The sequence below is a fragment of the Buteo buteo genome, chromosome 23, assembly GCF_964188355.1.
Source record: "Buteo buteo chromosome 23, bButBut1.hap1.1, whole genome shotgun sequence".
Lineage (NCBI taxonomy): Eukaryota > Metazoa > Chordata > Aves > Accipitriformes > Accipitridae > Buteo > Buteo buteo.
In genome coordinates this window covers 12,295,824-12,314,715 of record NC_134193.1, presented here as the reverse complement: position 1 = coordinate 12,314,715, position 18,892 = coordinate 12,295,824, and the positions used below count along the sequence as shown (strand labels likewise).

Here is an 18,892-nt window from a genome sequence, read left to right as displayed (position 1 = left end):
TGTGCTACAAATAGCAATTTTTTTGTACCCGTGTAAAATGTGACTTGCAGCAGTAAGCTTAACTACTGCAAGTCACGTTTAACATGTTTCATGTTTTACACATGACAGCTAAATGAGACTAGAAAGCTGTTTTAATACAAAAGCTCTGGAGCGACAGGACATAAAGCTAGGTTGTCAGCCTACCACGACCTAGGATGTACCCATACCTGAGGACAACGTGATTCCTCTGCAATTTTGTTCTGTTAACTTTATTTCACACCATATACATCTTCAGTGTTTTGGTTTTTTTCCCTACTAAGTTAATTTTCACCATTTTTCTGTTTTGCAGATTATTTAAATAGATGATACCATCTTCCTGCTCTCCCTGCTGGGGTGGTTGCAAATATGATGACTGCAGATGTGAGCCAGTGGGATGAAACTACTTGTGGTATGGTTACTTGTCGACATCCACAGTGCTGGGATACTCTAAAGAGAACTGAGGAGGAACATCCTTGGATCTGTTTAGGAAACTCTGATTCAATTTTTAGAGCCTTTTTGGAAAGGGAAGGTAAAGTGCTGGTTAAATTCTGATTTTCACTTAAGAAGGGAAAAGAGCATTCTTACTCTTGAGATAACTTCACTAGGACTCCAAGTTAGTTAAGGCAGTTTTTGGTTTTCACATGAGGTAGCTAGTCAAGTTGAACACTGTTCACAGATATTTAGATTTTTAAAGCTGGAAGTGATCAATAGGTTGCTTAGTCTGACCTGTATAATGGGTGACTTCACCAGAATTTATCTCAGTAGCTTGTTCAAATAAAGCCTCTCTTCTGTAAAGTAACTCAACTTGGATGGCTGACATCAAGAAGAGAGAAGGTGTTACTTTCCTTGGCTGGAAAGTATTTCCTATGGCAGGAAATGGCTTGAAAAATTTAGGTGCTCAATTTCCAACATGTTTTTTTTCCTAATGTATATATTTGCATCATACATGGCACCTCACTCACTAATGATTTTATTCCGCCTGTAGACCCCAGCAACTTGCTTTACTTAAGTCCTTGTAAGTGAGGTTTTTATATCAGCTGCCTGGAGCTTGCTTTATATATTCACTGATCACTTTTTTCTAGTGTGTGCTTGTAGGTGTGATCTCCTGTTTAACCAAGTGATTCATCAATACTAGACAAATCTCACAGTCCTATCCTTAAAGGGTTTACTGCTGGCTGCCAACAAGAACTGGATCACCATGGACAGATAACTAAGAAGAATGAATGGTTATACTTTCCTTACTAGGATTTCTCCAGATATACAGGACTCTGACCATGTGCCCTCCTCTTCTGTAGCTGGAAAGAGCCCTTTAATGGCAACTGTGAGCAGCAAAGCGGCCATTGTGGTTGCAGTAACCTTCATGCTCTTAGAAGGACTGCTTGAGGCTCTGCAGGTCCCATGCATGGCTCAGCAAACACTGTGGTGTGGGATGTGCATTTTTGGGCACTTAGGCCCTGAGAATGTGGTCTGCATATAGGAAAAATTGCAGTTGCTATACGGTAAATTTGTGTTTGCTTAACTAGGAATTCTGGCTATTGTTAAATGGAGCCATTGTGGCAGTGCACTCTATAGTTTGTAATTATCAGATCCTCGGTGTTCATCTTGCATTTGCTTTACTTTTCTTAGATGAACTTCCAACACTGAAAATAGTAAACATGTCCCCCAGCCATTCTTCAAGGAGGTAGATTAGATGTTCCGAGTGTCACGGGACTCCTTCCACCTCTGCTGCAACCTCTCTTCTATGTTCTCTGATTCAAGAAAGCTCAGAGGAAGATATTGATGTCAGGAGAACGACACTGAAGACCTATCTGTGAGTTTTAAGCCTGCAGTAAGGGTGAGCACTCCCATGGTAGCCTGCTTGTTTTTCTCAGAATTTCACAAAAATGTTACATTTATGGTCCAGCTGCAGTAGACACAGAGCTTACCAAGTGGTGTTTGTACTGTGCAGAACGTGCTATTAGTACAGATGGGTTTGAATCTCACTTAACTTTACTTCTGTGAAAATGATACTTCAGTATCATCATGGCCAAAGAAATAATAGTAAGTACAGATTATTCCTGTATAGAGTAGTCATTGTGGAACATCTATATTATTTCCATGATTCTTGAAGCTGTATTATAGGTGCGATACAAGTCCTATAATAAAGAGGCTGTGACTGCAATAGATTAACCTCTTCCTCTTCTAAAAATGGGGGAGGAAGCATGCCAGAAGCTGGTATACATGCAAGTTGATGTTCTGATCTGCAAAACCTTCACTCTGGGTACTGAAAACAATCCCATTGTGTCTGCTGGGAATGCTCGGGTTGCAAGATTGAATGTAGGCATAAGGCTCTGTGAGGTCTTGAGCCTGCAAATCGTTGTGTTCCTAACCCCTGCAGGCCTGTGAATCACCTCACACCTCTTCCCCCTCATTAGTGCTAACTGGATCCACCCTGAGCTGCTATTGAGAGCAAGTTATCACTGAAGGTGAGTCAGAGCAGACAGCAAAGTGCTCAAGGCCAGAGTTAAGTGCATGCCCTGTTAGCTATCAGTGTTTGTAATAAAACAATAAGAGACAGAATGTTCACAAAGCTGAAGGCAGGGACACAGCTCAAATTGGAGTGGCTTCAGTGGTGTGGGATGTTGTTGCAGGGATTTGCATTTACTACTTTCAGTGCGTCTGGGAGACTGTCCATGGCTGGTCTGCTCTGCCTTTTTTTTTTTTTTTTTTTTTTTGGTTATAGAAGACAAATTAATTTTAAACACTTTATGGTATCCTTTTTAAAAGGAAATAAGCTTTTACTTTGTCATTATATTTTCTAAATTTTCAATTGCATCTGTCCTCAAACTTAGCTCTAATGTCTGGAATCATTCTGTCTTTCCTTTTCCTAAAGACAAAATGGGCACTGCAATGAGGAGCCCAGTTCCTAGGGGAGCGTGCTACCATGCAGATGTCACTCATGCACTTCTCTTCCTACTTCAGGTCTTCTAAGGTTAGATCATCTCTGACTAAGGCCTCCAAATACAGCAGTTTCAGCCTCAAGATATCTTCCTGGGATCCTTTTTTACCATGAACTAATTCAGCAGTTGTGACTATCAAAAAATTGCCAGCCAAAAATTCTACTGATTGAGTGGACTTTCCTAACTGACCTAAGAAAGATATTTGGACAAATCATGTGTACCAGTTAAGGAGCTATTTTCAGCTGTGTGGACCGACTATTACATTAATGCTAACTTCGTTAATTCACTTTAGAAAGTGCTTTGAGAAGGAGACCTGTAGGGTAACCTCTGATTTGCCTTTCATACTGTTCATTTGAATTTGTTTCACCATGAATCTTGCTTCTGTTTGCATTGCGGTTCAGAAAGACCTATTTTTCCAGGCCTGAACTCTGCAGCAAGGTCAGACATTATCTCACCTGGACAGATGAACCTCATGCTCTTTAATAACATTGTGAAGGTGAGTGCTTTCAGCTTGGAGGGAGGGAAACGGCTTTGACTACAGATAATATAATGGTTGTGAAACAATACATGCAATAATCAGGCTATGCTCTGCTAATGGATTCAGAATGCAAATTAATTCACAGAGGTGGCTTGAGGTGGCTTGAAGTGGCCACTTTAAAGCTGAACTAATGGTGTGCCACCACCCAAATGGGATCCAACTCCTTCTATGGCTACAAAATGTCCAGTAAAGTTGAGTTGACCCTATTGTAGTGGAAAGTCCTTGAACTGAAAATTGTTAGGGGCTGGGCAACTATTTTTGGAAAATGTCTCATGTGCCTGCTCTGTTTTTGTGTTCTCCCCTAGGCATCACCTTCTGACCATTTCAGAAACAGGATACTGAACTACACAGACCTTTGTCTGACCCAGTATGTCTGCTTTTATTTTCTTAAATATTCTTGAATTCTATATAGGAAAAGGTCCTTCACTGAGATGGTGGTTGGTCACTGGAACAGGCTCCCCATGGAAGTGGTTGCAGCACCAAGCCTGTCAGAGTTCAGGGAGCATCTGGACGATGCTCTTAGTCATAATATTTAATTTTAGGTAGTCCTGCAGGAGCAGGGAGTTGGACTTGATCATCCTTATGGGTGCCTTCCAACTTGAGAGATCCTATGATTCTATGTGCCCAGTCCCATGCTTGGGCAAAAGGGACACGTCAGGATCATATAGTTACAGGGAGAGAAGGAAGACAGCTGCCCTTTCAGCAGCAGCCTTCAACTAAGTTAGCTTAATCTGAACACAAAAGTGTAGGAGAACTTTGGTACCTTTTATTTTACTTTGTGCAGACTAGAAGTGGGGCTTCACCAGATGATGAAGGAGATCTTTGCCAACAAAAAGGGCAACTTACCCCTTTCCATTGTGCCATTTCCAGCATTTGATCTCTGTCTGCCCCATCATATGCCCTGGCCAAATCTGTTTGCTATGCCAATGCCAGAAATAGTTAATTTTCTGTGAAATTAGTGAGCTAAACTGGCTCACTGAGAGGTTGAGTAGTACCAGACCCTGGGTGAAGCCCTGGAAAGCTGCATCCAGGGGCATGGCGTCAGCTAGCTGATAGAGCAGCTCAGCTGTTTCATGTAGCTTCAGACTGTGCACACAATTCAGCTCAGGTGACAGGCAATTACTTTTTAAGCTGTTATAACTTAATTGCTTTGATCCATGTGACCACACTAAGGCCAAAATCATAATTCCCAAGAGATCTTTTCCTGTATTGAAACCTATCTCTTTTATAAGAAATGTCACTAAAATTTTTAAAGACCCAGCTTGATTATTATATTATTTTTATTGCATTAAAATAAGTCAGCAATGGATTAATGCTTAGCATTTGTCAAAATCCAGTAATCCACAGCAGCAGGCTCAGAAAAGCATACCTCTTGAAGTGTCTGATTGTACCTATCCATGTGCTAGCTTTGAGTGTTTCATTTTCCTGAGACAGCTGCTTCTAAGCAGGGTTACTGTTCAGACAGTGGAAATTTGGTTGTTAAGTTGGTCCCAAATAAATATAAAAAATATCAAAAACCTGAACTGAAGTGGTGTCAGAGTAAGTAACACATACAGAGGTTAACAGCTGCTCCAACAGCAGAGTGCTGGATCCCAGGCCTGTGTGCAAGGCAGCAGGATCTGAGAGCAGAGACTCAGCATCACAAACCCAGAGATCAGGCAGCCCCAATGTCCACACAAGAGTTTCAAGTGGCAGCTGCTGCTCCAGTGACCTGTGGCACTAGGCAATCCTTGTCCAGGATTGCTGTACCTCACCACTTGCTGTTGAAGTTTTTGCTGTACTTCCACTGTATTTATTTTTTTGCATATATTTCTGCTTGACATAGGTTGCCTATTTGGGCAGATGTAATGGGCCCTAGGGCTGCTGCAGAAGGAGAACTGGATGTTCAGATCAGATGTTCTGTAAGAGACCCGGAACTTCTCATGGTGCTACTCTTCGCTAGTGTAATTGGGGGTTCAGAGTGCATGGGGAAGAATGGTGCTGTGAGTTTATGTAGTGCTGTAATTAGCTCTGCTTTTATTCAGGTTAAAGCCTGTAAGACAGGTGTGTGTTAAACACCTTGTCTGTGAAAGTCCCACTGCCTTAAAGAAATGCAAAGCCAAGGACAAAGCCTTGATGTGGTAAAATTGTGAGGTGTTTGTGTAATGTTCCTAAATTAGGTGTGTGCCCAGGCTACTGTTATTCTGCAGGCTAGAAATGGCAAAAGGAAAAAAGATGAAAAAAAATAGTTTGTTGTGACCCATTTGTGCTATGGGGAATAGTTTGTTGTGACCCATTTGTGCTATGGGGTCAGTATCTCCACTCAGCCTTCTGAGAGTGAATTAGACTGTGCTGTGTTCCTGAGGATAACCCACCCCTTGCTCTTGATTGCCAGTATCCTCTATAGCTGCTGTTTCCTCACTATAAAGGGTGACAGTGTGAGGCTCTGCCAGCCCCTGTAGGAGACTTTTTTTTACAGGATGTTTCTGGAGTGATCAGGAAGCATTGCTGTGCTTTAAAGGGATCCCTTACGAGTTAGCCTGTCTCCCTTATGAGCCACAGCACAGGCAAGTGAAGCAGCCAGGCAGTTTCTGCAGCCTCAGAGTGTTCAAGACAGGTGAAAACCTTCGAGAACTGAAAATAAAAGAAGAGCTTCTCACCCTCCCACCTGTTTCTCTGCTGTGTACTGTCTCATGGAGAGGAGCTGATTATGGAGTAGCTCTAATGCAAACCACAGCGTAGTCGTAGCTGCCTTAGGCTGAACAGTTTCAGTCACAGTTTAGCCTTAGCAATAGAAGGGGGTGAGGGACAAGATGAACTGTTTTCAGAGTTCAGCAAGCTTGGCCCTGCTAAAAGATGTGCACAGGAACAAGTAGTTGTGCACACAGGCTGTTTTGTGCTGCATTCCTCGTGAGTAGCTGAGAAGGTTTGTAACAGCTCCTGTTCACGTGGAATTTGTTACAGATCCTTTGCCTGCCCTAGAAGCACTTGCTGTGCTTTAAGCCACAGGCATCCTGAGTTCTTATGGCAATGCCTTACCAGTGCAGACGCCAAGAATTGCTGTGGGTTAGTCCCTTTGCATGTTCAGACTGTTAATTTTGGGGGGAAGGGGCAGAGAGAGAGATTTAGAAAAGGGATCAGCCAACGAAGTTACCCAAAGCTATGGGTGAAAAATGCCAAACACGTCAAGTCCTATAAAGATGCAAAGACAAGGTTCTGGTAAAACTGGACATCACAGAGACTCTGATATCTCGGCAAAGCAGCAGTGCTGAGCTGAGTGCTGTGTTGGGATCCTGTGCTGTCTGTGGGAGACACTGCAGAAGGGGATGAACGGCTTTGCGCGTTGGGCAGTGGGTAGGAGCAGCTCACGAGGCATTTGCTAACATTGGGTCAATGCTAGTTTAATCTTCAGTGCAGCGTTTGCTCTCTGCTGGAAGGTGCATTTTTGCAGGAGCGTGGTGTCTCAAGTGCATTTGCCTTGAAAACCTGCCTGTAGTGTGAGCAGACGGAGCCTCAGTTTGGCAAGGGCAGCAGCAAAGACCGTGCTGGGGCGTGGTGTGGGTGTCACTGTGGGTGCTGCAGCTGGCTCACAGATTTGGGCCTCAACAGGATGTGCAGACTCTGAGATGTGACAGAGAAGGTGCAGTGTTTCTAAAGATACCCTTGCAGCAGGAGAAACCTTTCTTGGGTCCCAGATTGGAAAAGGATTTAGTAATCAGCCAGTCTGCATCTCTGTTGGGTTCCTCATTGACATTTTTCAGGGAATGATTCAGCTGTGCTCGCTGCAGAGATGGTGTTGGGAACAGGAGCACCCCAGCTGTGCCCTGTACTCGATGCTTGCTGTAGACCCTGGGGGAGAGTGGTCTGCAGCAATCCCACTGCTGGGAAAGTGCTGAGGTTTGTGTGTCTGCCCTGTATGGCAGACTTTGCTATTCCCAGAAATCTGGCCTCAGGATTGCCCAGAAATAGCCCAAGTCCTTTCTGTTCCAATCCTCTTACCATTTAGGAAGCCAGGTAATTTTTCCCAGTCTAATTTAGTTTCCTTAGTTTCGAAGCCAGCTTCAACCTTGTGGGTTTTCTGTGTGTGTATGTTACCCTTTTGCTTGGAATAACTGTCTAAGCATGCGTTTGGATTCGAATATCCAGCCAAAGGCAGATCCTAGTGCTGGCAAACAAATTTGTGATGGAGAACTGTGTTAAATTTTAAAAGAAAGTCGTTAACTCCCAGGCCAACCAGCTGAATGTGCAGTTTGCTGGAGACTCAAATAGAAATGCAGGTTAAGGTCATTCCCCAGGGGTTTGAATGTTAAGAGGGAAGTTAGAAAGAGTTGGTACCTCGCTGTTGGGAGCCAGTAGAGAAAGGGGCCGTTGCACGCGCCACTGCCACCATCTCTTCCTGGTATGCAATTTAATTTGTAACTTCCTAGTACTGGAGCTCTGCTCCCTTGGGACATTTACATACTCGGTTTTTTTCCCCCCTCCTTTATAGTGGTGCCAAGGTCAAAGGCTTGTGGCAGCTAAATCACAGCGCAGGACGCTGGTGCTTGGACTTTGCTGGAGAGAGTAACCGTCCCGTGTGGGAATTATGGAGCAGCTGGGAGAGCCAGGGCTCACACGTGAGTGCTCAGATGATTTCTCCGCTTAGTTTGCAGTGCTTTGTCTCCTGGGTGAAGGATGGATTATAACTATGCAGGTGCCTGGTTATCACCACTGAACCAGATCCTGGCACTTGTAGGAGATGAGGGACTGTATCTCCTACATGCCCTTTGTGGGGTGTTGGAGATGCCCAGCTCCTTGTGGGATCATGTTTGATCTTGGGGCTCTCTGCTAGTGCTTTGCACTGCAGGATGGAGCAGACTTGAATCTGCTAGGTTTGAGAGTTAGCAGTGATTTTTGCAGACCGTGAGCCTCAAGCCCTCTGGGAGGAGAGTGTGGGGGACTCCCATGGCCTTGGAGTCCTGGAGTCCCACAGAGACTCTTCCTTACTTTCACTTCTTTTTTTTTTTTTTAATTTATTTGGAAAAATCCTATCTCATGGGATAATTTTACACAAACCTGTGAGACTGCCTGCTTTAGATAGAGACAGTGCATTTTGTTACTGTCCTGTTTGTCTTTTCTTTTGCCTCTTAAAAGCATTTTGCAATAAAGACATGGAGATGGGAGGCTTTTTGTGAGCCTGGGGAGCTCCTAAGAGACAGGGTGGCATGTAAAACACCTCTCACCACTTGCTGCATGTGCTGGGGAGAGCTGCAGGCTTGGCAGTGTTAGAGAGGAACACCACAAGCTGTAGTCTAGATGCTGTCATGGGGATATGCAGTGAAGGAGACAAGGACACGCCAAGGCTGGGCTGGTGCACACTCTGCTTGCATTAACAGAGGTTCAGGATACCTGGGACCGCAGAGTGGATTGTTTGCTTGTTCCCTCAGTAGGACTGCTTGGTGTTGCGTGTCCTGTGGGTTGAGATGTGCTGCGCTGGTCATTGACAGCTGGGGATGCTGCGCACTGAAACATGCAATCCTAGACTGTATTTTTTTTCAGGGGCAAGTAAATTTGCTGGGATAAAGCTTTAATTTTGATGGGTGGCAGATGGAGGTCACTGGGAACGTCAACAAATGGATTTAGCTGAACAGATGAGGGGAAGAGTTTTTGATAAGCTTGAAGGAGGGAACATTTTGAAGTGCCTTAGAAATTACCCTGTATCCCTGAGCAGTGCCCATCCCACCTGTGTGCTGGTTCCTGATTCTCCAGGACACCCTTTGACACCATTTACCCATGTCTGTGGTGCTCGGGCATCAACAGGGCTTCTGGGGGATGTGACGAGGGATAGATGGATGTTGGGGACAGTGGCAGGGTCCTTCTTCAACCCTCCTGTCCAGGAGGTGACAGCAGCACAGACTGTGACCCCAGGCAGTCCAGGACCTCTCTTCTGGGGACCTTAATCTGCGATCTTGCTGTTAGAGCCGTAAGAGAGGGGTTTTGAGCGTCTGTGAGGTTTCTCTGCAGACCCCAGGGCTGGGATGGTAAGGGGTCCCCAGACCCTCCCTCTTGTAATTTCTGTAATATAAATACATGTGACTCAGTTCCTCTCCCAGGTTCATTGCCAGTGCTGCCTGTGAGGACAGGAGATGAAGGTGAGGATGCTCTGTGTCCAGAGTTCTCTTGCACGTCAACAGATGTGGCTGGGATGTTATAGAGCATGTGACACCTCCAGTTTCAGCTGGTTACAATTTGGATGAGCTCTGATGTTGGTGAGCTCTGCTGGAGCTGAAGGCTTCACTGCTGGGGAAGGCCAGACCTGCTCCACTGGCTGTACCCTTGTCTACAATGAGAGCACAGAGCAGGCCATGGGGATGTGTTTCCAAATGCCGGGGTGCAAATATTTCCTTGGGCAGCTGAGACAGGGAACTGCAGGATGTCGTGGCATAGGCTGCATGCTTGGCCAGGTTGTCTCTTCACTGGAGAGCCTGCCTGTGGTGCAGGGATGTACTCCTGGCTGCTGGCAAAGGACCCACTTCCTCTTTGGGGCTCCGTGTTCCCCTCCTTGTGTTTCTGGGTTTTGTGGACTGCATTAATCCCTCACACAAAGCAGCTGTGCCAGATGTGGGAAATGAGGTACTTGTTATGGGCAGAGATGCTTTTATCACAGAGCCCCAGGAGCTAGAGCAGCCTTCCCTCTCCTGTGTCCACCATGCTCCACCAGACCTTGCCCTGAGCTTACTGCTTTGAGTGCCTGTTGGAGAGGGAGGAGCCAACAGCACTTGCTTCACCAGCTGCCCATGGGTTACTGGGTCCTGAAGGATTCTGGAGCTCTGGAGGCTGCAGGGTAGCACTGGGAGCTATGGTGCTACCAGGCAGCCAAAAGAGTTTAGTTGGTGGCCTAGGCTTGCAGGGTCTGGACCAGTGTCATCAGGCTCCATCTGCTCGCCTCCTACCTCTGACATTGTCAGCCTTGCTGGGAAATGGGGATCCCTCTTTCCCCTGTACTCAAATGCAGCAGTATTGTGAGAAAAGGCAGATGTGTTGGGGCTGCTGAGAAACCAGAGGTTGTGGGAGCTTCTGGTGCTCTGGCTCTGCCTGTCCCGCAGGGTGTTTCTACTTGTTGAAATATCCTGCACTGCATGTGCATCCTCTGCATTTTGATTAGGCAGCAAAGACAACTACAGTGCTAAAAAAACCAGCAGCAATTAAAGAATGAATCATGTCTTTGTTAGGGGCCCCCTCTTTACCCCATCCTGAACTCTGAATCCCTGCGGCTGGAGACAGTGGGAGGTGATGGGGAGCAGAGCTGGAGCCCGCTGAGCTCCCAGGCATCGCTGCTGAAAGGCTGAGCAGCAGGAGGACTGCTCAGCTGTGTCGACAGCTCTCACCTATGGTTGTGCCTGGTGCCTCTTCTCCTGGGCTCTGCAGTCCCCTGGGTGCAGGAGGCTCCAGCAACGCAGCGTCCATGGGGATGGATCTGGGTGCTTCCCTGAGCAGGAAGGCAATTCTCACAGCCCAAATGGATTCAGCTCTGGGCCTTTTCTGCTCCACTGATCACTGAGCTGCATATCATGCACTTCACATCCCGGCTTGTGCCTTGCTGCCATGCTGTATGAAGAAGGGATAAGGAGGCTCCAGGCCCCTTTCTACCACAGGGGAGGAGCTTTGTGTGGGAGCTGCCAGCAGAAAGTCCTGCTAGGCCTTCACAGGCTCTAAATATCTTAGGAGGCAAGTAAAACAGCAAGTGGCTGCTTGGCTGGGTGCCTTCTCAAGGCCCCTGCAGGTTGCCAAGGTTAGGGCTGAGCACTGCAGGGGGCAGGCAGCCCAAACAGAGCCATGCTCTTTGTTTGGAGGCCTTTAGAGACTGCCAGGTCATTATTTGTCTCTCCCCAGATGCCCAAAAGGGCTGTGATTTATGGCAGCGGTACAATAGGTGTCTGTTGGCAGTGATGGATTGGGCTGTCCAGAGAGCATCCCTCCTTCCTTCCCTCCCTTGCTCGCTCTGTGTCCCTTCTGTTGCTTTTCCTGCAGTTTCAGGCAGTTTTGCCGGTGTAAATTCAGCTGAATCAAGCCAGTGCCCCTGCCAGAGAATAAGCCACACTTTGGGGGAAAAGGCAGCTTTTCTAGTGAGCAAACAGCCTTTCCAAAGTTGCCTGCCTCCCTGTGCCAGGATGCTTTAGCTAGGGGCTGTGAAGGTGGAGCTGGGAGGATGTTTTGGGGTACCTGAAGGTATTGGGCAGTGTGCACTAGGTGCTGTACGTCCTGGTACACACTGCTGCGTCATGGGGCTGAGTGGCACATCCTGGCTCCAGAGTGCTCGATCTTGCATCAAAATCACAGGTCAGGCTCTTTTGCTTTTATGGACAGGGTGTGTGTGTGGCATGGCTCCATCATGGGATGAGAGATGCTGCTCTGCCCCACTGCCCTCGTGGGGGAATTAACCTGTGACTCCGCAGCTCGGGCTGTGTTTGCACTGGGCCTGCATAAGGGCAACATAAGACTCTTGTGCTGCACTAATCCTGCACTGCTCATCACTGTGGAAGAAGCCTGGGCAGATGTTTCTGATCCTGAAGAATTACTGGGCCATGCTGGTTCCTTTGCTCTGTGCTGTGGCTGGGAGATATCTCTCCATCAAGGCTCCCATTTCTGGGTCTGTGCAGTTTTGTCTCTATCAGCATGGGATCCTGTAGCAGGTTCCTGGGTGGAGGTTTGATGGCTGTGTGCAAAGAGGGGCAGACTGGGGCTGGTGTGCCATCTGCAGGGTGCTGGCCACAAGGAAACCAGCCAATTCCTCCTTGTGCAGAGCCTCCCTGCTGCTCTGAGCCTGAGCACATCAGCAGGTTGCGGGCTGGGAACTGGATCTGAGCTGGCGCCTTGCAAGACTGTCTTGAACACCCAGCAGTGGCAGGGCAGCATCTCTGGTGTCCTGGAGAGTTGCTTATGGACTAATGAAGCCCTGACTAGGCTGGTTGTCTGTTTTAAATAAAATAAAATATAACATAACAGTGCTGAGCAGAGCCTCGGGAATGCACTTGGTGTGTGGCATGTAAAGGGCCATGGCCAAGGCTGCAGCTGAGACACGTGCTGGGGGTGACTCCCTCTGAACATGCATCTGTGTTCTGCTGTGACACTGGATCTAGTGAATGACCATCACTCCTCTCCTTTCTGAACACAGGCAGGGCTGGGAAGTGGGGTGATGGTGTGGGGCAGATGTGCCACGCTGCCAGCATGTGCCATGTTTTTGCAGAGCTGGCCAGGGGAAGCTCAGTGCAGGAGACCTGGCAGTGTGGTATTCTGGGGAAGGCTGGGGCAAGGTGGAGACATGCCCTTGGGGCAGGTAAAACCAAGGGTAGTGCGGAGCCTGTGATGTCCCCTGTGTCCCAGCTCCCCATTCTGCCGTGTCCTGTTCTCATCTCTTTTCTCTGGCAGAGACAGGGCAGAGTCCCCAGTTGCTGGAGCTGGAGCGTCTGCTAGCCCTGACAAAGGAGCAATGTGGGGCTGGACAATCCTCCCTGAGGAAGCAGAGGGGACCATCAGGGAGCAGGAGGAAGATCAGCCATGCACGAGTGAAAGGGAAAGGTAAGTGATGGGGGTATGGAGGGGCTGGAGGCTCAGGTCTGGCAAGGAGTGTATGAAGGGGCAACCATGGTGAGGAGAGGCAGGGGTGTGTGTCCAGCATCCTGGACCCTACAGGAGATCTTGTCATTTTCCATCCCAGAAAAGTCAATATATTTAGTATTACTTCAGCTGCATGCGGGCTGGGAAATGGAGGTGCCTGCACAGCACTGACAGCAGCCATCCACACTGGCAGCATGTCTGCTCAGAGCCTGTGCTGGGCTGCACCCTTGTCTCTCCCGACCTTGTGAGGGCTGAGCTCTCTCATTGCCCACCTCTGCCTGGGCCCAGGGCAGTGGGACCTGTGAATGTGCTGCACTCACTCAGAAAGCCACTATGGGGCTGATCCAGGCTCACCACAGGCCCCCCACGCTGTTGTGGACCCTGTAGCCTCACAGCAGTGCCACAAGGAACTGAACTCACTGAGTGTGGCATTTCCTGCAGCATGGGGTGGTGTGGGAGCAGGTCCACTCTGCTGGGGACTCTGCTGGAGATCAGCCCTCCATGAGGCCCTGCACTGTGGGGAGCGGGGCTGCATGGACTCGTCAGTGGGAAGCAGAGAGTTCTGGGACAGCCCAGCCTTTCGGGAGGGTTGTTTTTTTTTTTTTTCCAGAGGAACCATCTCCATCATTCCTCCACACTCTCCAGAGCTTGTGCTCAGCCCTGGGTGCCTCCCTGTAAGCTGTGGCACAGCATCCAGAGCTGGTGGGTGCATCGCCAACTCCCAGGTGACGGAAAGGGCTGCTCTGGAGTCTTGCAGAGTGACCCTGTGAGCCTGGAGGGCTGTGTGCCTCTTTCCTTGTCATAGGAGAGCCAAGCAGGTTACCCATGCCCTGCCATCCCTCCTTTTCTTGGCTCACCCCCACAGATCAATTCTCCCACACCCTTTCCTTGCCTGCAATAATTTCCCCAAAGTGCTGTGAATGCTGCTGTCCCGTGTTGCTCTGGTGGGACAGCTCCCGGAACAGCTGAGCATGTGCTAGCAAACCCGATGGCACTAACAGTCACAGGGATTACTTGCAGGCTGGCACACTGCAGAGGGGAGGAAACGTTGCAAGGTTTTCCCCTTTTCCCAGGAGCTCATTCCTGGCGCATGAGCAGGGTGGCCGTGGAATGGTGCTGGCGTGGGTCTTGGGTCTGCAGGGGAGTGCGGAGCACTGCCCGCATCCTGGCATGTGGCTGCGGCGCGGGGCTCGGGCCTGTTTGCTCAGACAGGTGCGGTCCCTGTTCAAATCTGCGGGGCCAATGGGAGCCACGCCGTTCAAACGTGCAGCGGTTGGACGCGTGTCCCATGGAAACCCGGCTGCACGGCTGCCTGTCACTCCCTGCTTAAACGGCTGCTTGGTTTTCCCGGGCTAGGCAGGGAGGGCTCCAATTACTGGCTAATTAGATGTGTCCTGCCATGGAGCCTGGCAGTGTCCACAGAGTCTCGCTCTGCACCCGCCAGACTGACCCCCTGGGAGCTTCTTTCTACCTCACCACGTTCGGTAAGCATTGAGCCTGCAGCTCCAGGGAGCAGGGGGTGCATGCAGTGCCTGGGGGATGTGGCCGTGGCCTTGGCTGGTGCGGCACAGGGAGCTGCAGCAGGTCATGGCCAAAGCCTGGCGCAGTAGGAATGGGCTGGAGAGCTGCTCCCCGAAGGCATTAATGCTAAGCAGCAGCCTGCTCGCTTCTGCCTCGCTGAGCTGGAATAATATGTGGCTCCATTGAGCTGGCGAACTGGGGTGCGCCCTGAAACCAAGCTGCAGCAGTCAGCCAGATGCTGAATACCCAGGTCATTTTGCCCCTGGATGGGCACATGCTGGAATTGCTGTGTAAGGCTGGTGGGAGCTGTGGCCCCTGTTAGGGCAGAGCCCCAAATTCCTTCTTTGCTCCTTGTGGATCTTTCTGTGGCTGCCTCAGTTTGGCTGGGCTATGAGCCTTGTATACCCACCCTGCGAGCAGGTGAATTTGGCAGCAAATGTTGTGGTGTGTGATGGCTTGTCAGCAGCTGTCTTACACAGAGGGAGGCTGGGTGCCCTTCCTGGGTGCTACTTTTTAAGCAGCAGTTTTCTTTCAAAGCTTCTGCTTGCTTTAGTGATCAGGGCAGGCAATCATGCAATGTGCTGCTAAAGAGGCTGCAGGGAAGCAAAGAGGGTTACGTGAGTGGAGCAGGGCATCCCTTCCCTCCCAGGGCAGCCAGGGATGCTGCTGTTTCTCCCTTTTGGCTTGTAAGCATCAAACTGCTGAGGATGGCCTGGAAGCTGAAATCCTCCTGTCTTTGTGGGTAGGACTTACACATGCCAAATAATGTGAGTTTTGTGGTGCCTCTTAGCTCTGTAACCCAGTCCAGGCCAAGCATCAACTCTACAGCTGCAGTTCCCTTCATGGGCTGACCATTGCTGGTAAGATGTGGCGTTGCATGCTCTGAGCAAGAGAGCAGTGGCAGGACAGGGCAAGCACTACCCTCTCCATGTGGGTGACCAAGGAGAGGGTCTTCAAAAGGGCTGGTGCCAGGGCCTGAGGTCGTAGATGGTGATCTCGGAGTGCTCTGCCTTGTGGCCATGGGGACCTCCCACCCACACAGTTATCTGACACTGCTTTCCTCTGGTAAGAATCCCCCCTGCTGTGTGCACCGATGGTTTGTGACTGTCCCAGCCAGGGCAAAACCTGCAATTTTTCCTACAATAAAATAGAAAAACGTTTAAGGAGCAGAAATCTAAATTTTCCATTTGTCAGATATCATCAGTAAGGAACAGATTTTCCTGCCTGCTAGGTCTGCTCCCAAAGGACAACATTCACGTGTCCCCTCCCTTAGCCTGGTAAACTACTCTCATGGATGGGAACCTGTTTGATTACCATCTTGTGCTTGTTCATGCCCATTTTTTTCCTGTTCTCCCTGTGCCAGCTTTGTTCATCAGCTTGAATTGCCTCTCCTGGCCCTGTGGGGTCCAGATGGACAGGGTCTGGGCACCCTCTCTGCTGCAGCCCTGCTAGCCCAGCTGACCCCTGCTCTCTGTGGTAGGGTGTGCACCCAGGAGCTGCATGTGGGTCCTGTTGAGATGAGCTGTCTGTTCTTTTGTCTCCCTCTAGCCTTTCTCTGCACCTATTTTCCTTTTTATTAACTTTTATTGAACACAGGTGACCTGGACAAGCTGTGTCAGGGCCTCTCTGCTGAAGCTGTTTCCTTTAGTTCATGTTAGGAATGTATCAAAAGAGAGAAACCCAGACAATAATGTTTCTCTGACCCTCTGCTCTTGGAGTGAGGTGGAAATGCAGGCCAGGAACTTGCCTTCATAGGGGTTGTGTTTCTGCCCACCCTGGTCTGGAGGAAGGTTACTGCTCCATGCATCTGAGAAAATGCAACTGCTGTCACTGAGCTGGTCAGTCCAAGTGCAGACGTTGGTACTGCAAATCCCTTCCACCAGCTCAGACTGGATCCACTCTTTCCGACAGCAGCTTCCCTATCTGATCCCGGCCCCATACAAGCACTGGAATTGCTACAAAGCCAATGAGTGCTTCCCCTGCATGAGCAGGCCGGGACCCCTTTGGGGTCAGACAGGCTGGCTGGTGCATGCTGGGGTGTGCAATTTGTCCCTTGATGTGCTTTGGAGATGCTTGGGAGCAAGTGCATTAAGAGAGAAATGTCATTTGTTCCTCACAGGAGGGAGAGGACCTTTCCCACAGATACTCCCAAATCCTTTCTACTAGGGGCCAATTTGTGGTACTTCTGAAAAAGGCAAAACTGCCCATATTCTCCCTGCTCTCCTCTCTCTGGTGCTGGTGTAGTCCCTCATTGTGCAGAAACCCTCATTGTGCAGAAACCTTGGCCCCATGTGCTACCCCAGAAGCTGAGCAGCCCCAGCCATCCCCAGGTCAGGGCTGGGTGTAGACCTTCCTTCCCCCCCCACCGAATTACCCAGCACAAAAGCTTCCTTTCTCCTCCCCAGGGCCCATTCATTACTGGCTGACTCCTCGTCATGCTTGGTTAGACAGGGGCATTTTGCTTTAGTGTTGTAACGGTTGTTACATGCTAATACTGGAACAGCGAGAGGGTTCCCACAGTGTCAGAGATCTGGAGATAGCAGCAGGGTTAAAGTCTTGGTCCAAAAGACTGGGGTGGCACGATGAAACTGGGGGACAATATTCTCACTGCTGTAAATCAGTATTAGCTTCAATAGAGCTGTCCTGATTTACCCTACCTGCCTCCTGTCTTTACTTTCTCACCTTGCTCTCACTTGCACATGTATAAAAGCACATAAAGACATGCATTTCTGCATGTGCTCTCAAATGTGCAGATGCACCCATAGAGACACATGTGAGCTGAAGAGAGACTTGAAAATTTTCTGGTTTTTTTGAGTGAAGAATGAGTTCTCTGAATTGTTTCAGGTTAAACAATCCCATAAAATATCCCCACCCCAGCAAGCCTAAGCCCTTGGGTGCATCTTTTGCAAAATGAAATGTTGGGTTTTAATCTGAAAGATGTTTAGATGTCTGTAAATGATGCTTACAAGTTTATTTTGTTTATTGTGTTTTCTAAGCTGGAAAACAAGTGAAAATGGGGTATTTTGCTTTGGACTAAATGAAGCATTGTCCTAATGATGCTTGCAATCTTTTGATTCTTCAGGAGCATTGGGAAATGTTTAGTTTTGGGTTGGTCCAGAAACAATCACACAGATTTCAGACTCTGCATCACCCTTAAAATCTGCACATCCTGTCCAGGCTGGCAGGCGGCAGGTCCCAGGGAAGCCTCTTGGGAAGGTGTTCAGAGAGGCAGAGCCCTCTGTGCCCGAGTGGAGTCAGCAAGCTGGGGACTGGCAGCCTGCTCTGCACCCCAGCAGCATTTCACCCAGACCCTGACAAATGCCATCAGCTGAGTCTTCATGCCAGTCTGAGTATTGTGGATAGATTTTAGGGCTGATACAGTGTCACTAGTGCATGGGAACGCAAGTGTACAACTATAAGTAAGCTGGCAGAGCAGAGCTGCCACCCTGGGACCCATGCCCTTGCTCAGCAGGGGTTTACACGTGTGGCTCTCCCAGGTGCCAGCCTCCTGTGCAGGGTCTATGACTGGCTGGGTTTTCAATGCTGGGAATCAGTTGCTGGCAGACAGGTCCAGGCAGTGCTGAAAATCACAAATTGCAGCTCCAGATAAGAGGTGGCAGCTCAGGGATCTGGCACAGGCATTTCAAAAGGCAGTGAGAACTGCAGGTTGGATTTGGAGCTGTGCAAGAGCTGGATTTTATTCTCAGCTCTGCTTCAGAGCAGGCTGTGAGCAGTGTATTCTTCTGCAGTTGTAGATGCCATGTGGGCTGTTGTGGACAGTGTTGTGGCTGTTGTGAGCAGTGTGGCTTCTACAGTTGTGGATGCTGTGTGGGCTGTGAGCAGTGTATTCTTCTGCAGTTGTGGACACTGTTTACAAGTGGTGGCTTTGCCTGTTGCCAGCCAAAGGCGTGTTTGGGATGCTCCTTCCTTCGTTCGTTCTGTAGAAATAACCCTCCCATCTTGTCCTTGTGCCTCAACAGAGGGGTCTCTAGATTCAGAGGCCTGCCTGAGTGCCCCTGGCCTTTGTCCTTGGGTTTCAGCTGATCCTGTCCCAAGTAGACAAGCTCATGAGCACAGAGCTTTGATCTGCCTGCATAGTCCGTGCTGAGAGCAATTCCCTGGGAGGATGCTCAGGCTGAGCTGAGTTACTCTGGTCTGCTCCATGTGGAAACCTGGTCTGACACTTCCCTGGGTCCATCCCTCCCACCTTCTCTCTCTGCTCTGAGTCCTCCCTTCCTCTCTCACCTTAGGTAGCTTAAAAGGCACTGATGGATAGAAATGTTGCCCACTGGGCAGCCAT

At 49.1% G+C, this 18,892-nt stretch overlaps 1 protein-coding gene across 1 annotated transcript in view; it reads left to right on the top strand.

Moving 5' to 3' along the window:
- The first annotated feature begins 3,216 nt into the window (after positions 1-3,216).
- The window catches only part of RGS3 (regulator of G protein signaling 3), a 95,785-nt gene continuing 80,109 nt past the window's right edge, over positions 3,217-18,892 (top strand). The window contains exons 1-4 of the mRNA XM_075055117.1: positions 3,217-3,453; positions 3,801-3,862; positions 7,964-8,090; positions 12,883-13,032. Coding sequence (XP_074911218.1) covers positions 8,060-8,090; positions 12,883-13,032 — 181 coding nt within the window. The 5' untranslated portion in view covers positions 3,217-3,453; positions 3,801-3,862; positions 7,964-8,059. The remainder of the gene's footprint in view (positions 3,454-3,800; positions 3,863-7,963; positions 8,091-12,882; positions 13,033-18,892) is intronic.